Source organism: Argiope bruennichi, chromosome 7, assembly GCF_947563725.1.
Source record: "Argiope bruennichi chromosome 7, qqArgBrue1.1, whole genome shotgun sequence".
Classification (NCBI taxonomy): Eukaryota; Metazoa; Arthropoda; class Arachnida; order Araneae; family Araneidae; genus Argiope; species Argiope bruennichi.
Genome location: NC_079157.1, coordinates 126,516,207 through 126,521,797, shown reverse-complemented (window position 1 = coordinate 126,521,797; position 5,591 = coordinate 126,516,207). Strand labels below are relative to the sequence as shown.

Sequence of the window (5,591 nt, the reverse complement as noted above, 5' to 3'; positions counted from 1 at the left end):
ATACCAGGGCGCCGGCATTTCATTTATAGTAATAGATTATTCCTCTTCTTTTGGAAAATAGTATACAGCACAGAAAAAAATATCGAATCTTGCATTTTATAATACATTAACCAGCATTTATTTTTTAAAAAAATTAATACGTACTGGGAAATGAAATATCTTCAGCACTTTTCGCAAAAATTCCTTTCTGTTTTACATGTCCAGTTTTAACAGAAAACATTCTAAAGTTTTCATTTATAATATTTGTCTATAAACCTGAATCACTTATACTCACTTGATCATATTGCCGCATTGAAGAATGACAGTCAAATCTCTATGGCCGAATGGTCATGGTACTGGTCTCATAATCAAAAGACCGAGGGTTCGAATCCCGCTAGAAGACAATGCGATTCATAGTATATGTAAATATTTAATTCCTTCATTTTATGTTTTCCTTTATTTCATGTTCCAGAAGATACTGGACATTTCTTTAGTTTACCAGTCAAGTGTTCTGGACTTTTCTTACTGTCTCCGGAAAAGTATTCTGGAACTTTCCCTGCTAGTATAAAAGCAGAAGATTTGTCAGTCACTGTGTTCTGAGTTCAGAGTAGTTTCGTCTGATTCGATCATATTTGTAGAAACATGCGGCTCTTTAACGAATTTCTTAATTTCTACTTTTTTACTGCAAGATTGTGAAGTTTGAAAGAAATTTCCTTCTCCAGTTGAAGCTTTTTACATTTCAAGATTGTGCAGTTTGTGCCGAACTTTATTCTCCAGTTGATGTCAAAACAACCTCATTGCTAGAATTAATTATACTACTGATCAAAAATATTGCAAGTTTGAGAAATTTCATGTTTTTTTTTTTTTTAAGAATAAGCCCGTTCCCCAAAATAAGTAATATTGTTTCATTTGAAGTGATATTTTCTAGTATAAATGTGGTGGAGAAGTTTCAAGCTATTGTGGCATCCCTTTGTGAAGTAATCGCCTGTAACGATTGTGTCATCCCTGTAGTTTATTATAAAATCGCTCCAACTACCAAGGATTCATTTCGTTTGATGTGCTATCGAAGTGCGTTCGCTGTGAGTTGCTTTTCCATTTAAACTGTTCATTTCTTTTTAAAATGTGTGAATTAACTCGTGATAAGCGCCAGGCTGTTATTTTAATGCACCAGGAAAACATTTCAAATGTTAAGATTGCTCATCGGTGCGACTGCAATGAGTCCACTGTTTTTAGCCTCATAAAGAGATTCAAAACCGAAGGAAACGTAGATAAAACGCCTAGAGGTGGTCATCCGAGATTATCTTATAAATGTACTGATGTTACATTCACACGATTACGCCGTAAAAATAGATTTGCAAGTTATGCCACACTTGCAAGAGAATGGAATGAGTCCACGTCTGTCATTGCCAGTCCCAGAACATTTCGCAGGAGGCTCTATAAAGCTGATTACAAGGCACAAGTACCTAGAAAAAATCCAATACTGACGAAAGCAATGTGGGGAAAAAAAGATTGGAGTGGGCCAAGGTACACAAAAATTGGAGTATTTCGGAATGGAGACAAGTTATGTTCAGCGACGAAATCCCTTTTTTTTTTAATGTCTGACAAGCCAGGCCACGTTTGGCGTAAAACAAAGGAGATCATGAGGCCAGAATGCTTGGTCCATACATCAAAACATCCAGAAAGCGTAATGGTGTGGGGATGCATGTCATATCAATCAACTGAACGACTTTATTTTGTACAGAAATCCATGAATGGTGACAAGTATGTTGATGTCTTGAAGGATCAATTACTTTGTCGAGCTCGTGCTCAAGGCAGAAATGGATATTTCGGCAAGATCTAGCATCCTACCATACTTCAAAAAAGATAAGACAAACTTTACAATTAATTTAAATTTCATTATTTTAGCTCTTGATCATCTTGACCCCGAATAGCAAGGCCCCGATGCATAGCATCCGCCGCACTCCCCAGATAGCCGACTCTGTGACTTACATATAAAAACTGAGTGTCGAAGCACTTCTCAGTTTGAATTCGAGCTCTCTTTAATAGTTTCTGAATAAAAGAAACCTTACTTAATAAGCCAGATGCAGTTTTAAAATAGGATTTGCAAGATTTCACATGCTATGATTTGCGGCTAAAACGTAGATTTGTAAAATGAAATCGAAGGTAACACAGAAATTTCACGAATGAAAATGCAACCAATGATTTTTCATTGTTGCGCCTTGTATAGCCTTTCACCTGCGAGTCACAAATGAGGATGCAGTTTCTTAAATAAAAATATTTCAATTCATTGTAAAAAGCCCAAAATTTAGGAATGTGGACGAGGTGCATTTATTTTATCCAAGCTCTATATTTAGAAAATTCTACAAACAAGATTGACTATTTACGAGGGTTGGAATTTTAATAGTGGCGACTATTTATTTACATAGAATACAAAAGTGATTCATGTCACCATGTTTTACAGATCTTCAATTAAGCACGAGCATTGTGTACAACTCGTTTCCAACGATGCGGAAGTCGCAGAACACCTGTAGCAGCGCCTGTTCTGTTGATAGTTCGAATGGACCGGTCTACTGCCGCAAGAATCTCTGGAACAGTTTTGAAGCGAATGCTACGAAGTGGTTTCTTCATCTTAGGAATTAAGTCAAAGTCACAAGGGCTTAGATCTGGGGAGTATGGTGGATAGCAAAGTACTTTCCAGCCACATCGATCGAGCAAATCAGCCACAGCTTGCGCTGCATGTGGCCGAGCATTGTCATGCAAAATGATAGAGACATTCTGCAGAAAATGTCGCCGATTTTTTCTCAAAGCTGGTCTGAGATGGTGCTCCAAAAATTAGCAGTAACACTGCGCATTGACGGTCTGTTGTGGGGGAACGGTATGCGTTAAGATGACACCATCACAGTCGTACACGAGAATCAGTATATCTATCATGCTGGGGTTCTGAAGAAATTTAAAACTTCGAGGTGACCCATAATGACTTCATTCGATTGATTGGTGTTTCAGTTTTGGCTGGTACGATCTGGCCAAGTTTCATCCAGCGTAATGATATGGTGTAAAAAAGCCTCTCCTTCGCGCTCATAGCGCTCCAGGTGGATTCGAGCAGCATCGTATCGTAGCCATTTCTGCATTTCCGTCAAATGATGTGGAACCCATCGTGAAGCAATTTTTTTCATGCCCAGGTCGTTCCTACAGAATGTGCAGCACAGTCGTATGCACAAATCCTGTCTGTCGGGGAACCAGCTCACGAATGGCTTGGCATTGATCGCTGTCCATTAGTGCGGCAACATCATGCAGTTCTGCTTCGTTGACTAGGAGGACCTGGCCGATGCATGTCTGCCACATTTTGGTGTCCTTCATTGAAGGCTTTTACCCATCTTGCAACAGTTCTGTAAGGTATAGCAAATTTCCCTGCAAGCCTCTTGAAGTCCTACATGACATTGTCGTGCTGTACAACCTCTGGCACATTCAATTTTTATCCGTTTTTGTTTTGAAAACATCCTGACAACATTTACTTTAGACCGCAAGCTAACAGCTTAAAACAGCAGTCTCTGTGCTTTGCACTAAGTACATGTGTCAAAACCTCAAACTATGCATGCGCAAACAGCAAGAGCTGTGATATATGCGATACATTTATTTGTTTAAGTGCGATTTTAAACAGTGATTAAAAACTAATTATGCCCCAAAAAAGGGAAATCCACCCTTGGCTAGAGCACATTAAATGCCAAAACGCTTCATTTGTTGTGCGGTGATGAAAATGTAGAGAAAAGAAACATTCGGTTAGCGAATATCTGAGAAAGAATGTCCACACTTAGAGAAGGAGAACTTCTGTTGAGAAAAGCAACAGTCTCTCTTTAAATCGCACTGCAGTTGAATTTCAGAGACAGAATGAATCTCGTGAGGAGCGAAGTGATCGCTCAGCCAATACAGTTTACAAAAATATGTTATGAAGCAAGGTGAGATTTATTTTCATATCAGATTATATAGAGTTGATAAACAAGTGTGGAACAGTGGGTACAATGATTTATTTGTATATTTTTAAGTTTGTTTGATGTTACGTGACATGCCCATGTTGTATCGAGTAGAGGCTAGACTTAAGTTTAAAGCTAATTTTTCTTTTTGGACGTTGTGCGGGTACTGCTAGTGAATAAATAAATTGCAAGGTGGATTAGCACTGATTAATGACGAGCTTAAGATAACTTTTTTTTTCTTCTGTTACCCACATGTAGATTTATGCCTATATGCAAATGCATTTCAGGCTCCGATTACACCAAATATCAGAAGAAAGTAATCACAAATTTTGAACATTTTCAGGTTAGGGGCTTATTTGGAACGCGACAAATCTACTATTATCATCATGAACGTTGATCCCCTTTGCAGTCAAGCTCCATTTGCTTAATTTTAGCAGATTAATAATTTAGATGGTTCGTAAACAACTGCATTATCCGTCTAATTACAGGGCTTCGTCTGTTTAAAAGCATGAATTGGTTCCCACATTCAGCTGGCAACTGAAGATAAGTCGACTATAAATACGTAGGATGTTTTGAGAATCGAAATTTCGATTGCCCATATAAAAAATAAGCTGAATTTTTATCTCCTTATAAGGCCTTTTTCCTTTATAATTTTTAATTCGCGTTTTATATATAAATGACATGTTGTATATTTTAAATTGTTCGGGATCAACATTTAAATATTTTTTTTTTAAATTTCTTTAGTGTCGAAAGTTTTTTAAAACTCTAAAATTTTACCAATGAAAAAAAAAATCATTTAATGCAAGATACATTGATTGCATATCTATTTTTGAAGCTCGACGTTGACTCGATTTCAATTACGTCCAAATTTTGGGGGTGCTAGCAAATTTTGGCCATGCAAACCGAAGGCTAAATGTTGCAGTAAAAAAAACAAACAAAAACTGATCCTTCTTTTCATGAATGAATCGTTCCGTATTTAATTCTACAACCAAAATTTCGAAATTAATTTCAGTAATCTCGGATCTTTTACGCTTACAACTTTCTGTTGCGCAAATTGTTATTGCAGACGAGTTCCAATACAGATTTCACAAGAGATAATGTTCTTACCAAAAAAGAAAAAGTAGTATCCATTTTAGATCCCCCTATCTTCAATGCGCATTTGTCCATCAACAGACTGCAATCAGCAGTTTTCTGATCACTCAAGAGATAGAGGCGATCACAAATAGAGCGCGTGTGCCACACACAGAAGCAAAGAAGGCGTTTTTCTGTTTTGGGAAAATCGATCGTGATATTCAGGTGTCAATTATTTGGTCTCCAACGGTAGTGTTTCCACTTTCAGAGAGGCTAAAATTCCTCAATATAAAAAATGTATTGTGTCCGGCATTTCCATAAAATAACATCATCTTCAGATAGCGCTACTAATTCATCGTTTGATTTCATACTTTTAATGAATTCAGATCTTCAGATAGTGCTACTAGTTTATCGTTTGCTTTCTTACTTTTAATTAATTAATCTCGCGCGATAAGGAGTAGCGAGAATATCGTTTGGTGTTTTCGAATTTTTTTCCCATTTTAATTACCGGACTCTTGTAATACTTACAATGTTTATTATTTAACAATTTGTTAATACTTCATAACCTCGCTC

At 37.0% G+C, this 5,591-nt stretch overlaps 1 protein-coding gene across 1 annotated transcript; it reads left to right on the top strand.

The window, feature by feature from the left end:
- The first annotated feature begins 1,099 nt into the window (after positions 1 to 1,099).
- LOC129975570 (uncharacterized) lies at positions 1,100 to 1,819 on the top strand. The gene has a single exon (XM_056088633.1). The coding sequence runs from the start codon at positions 1,100 to 1,102 to the stop codon at positions 1,817 to 1,819; it is 720 nt and encodes a 239-aa protein (XP_055944608.1).
- Positions 1,820 to 5,591: the final 3,772 nt, after the last annotated feature.

Bases quoted from the DNA above. Each gene is read 5' to 3' on its own strand.
- LOC129975570 (XM_056088633.1), top strand. From the start codon at position 1,100: ATGTGTGAATTAACTCGTGATAAGCGCCAGGCTGTTATTTTAATGCAC.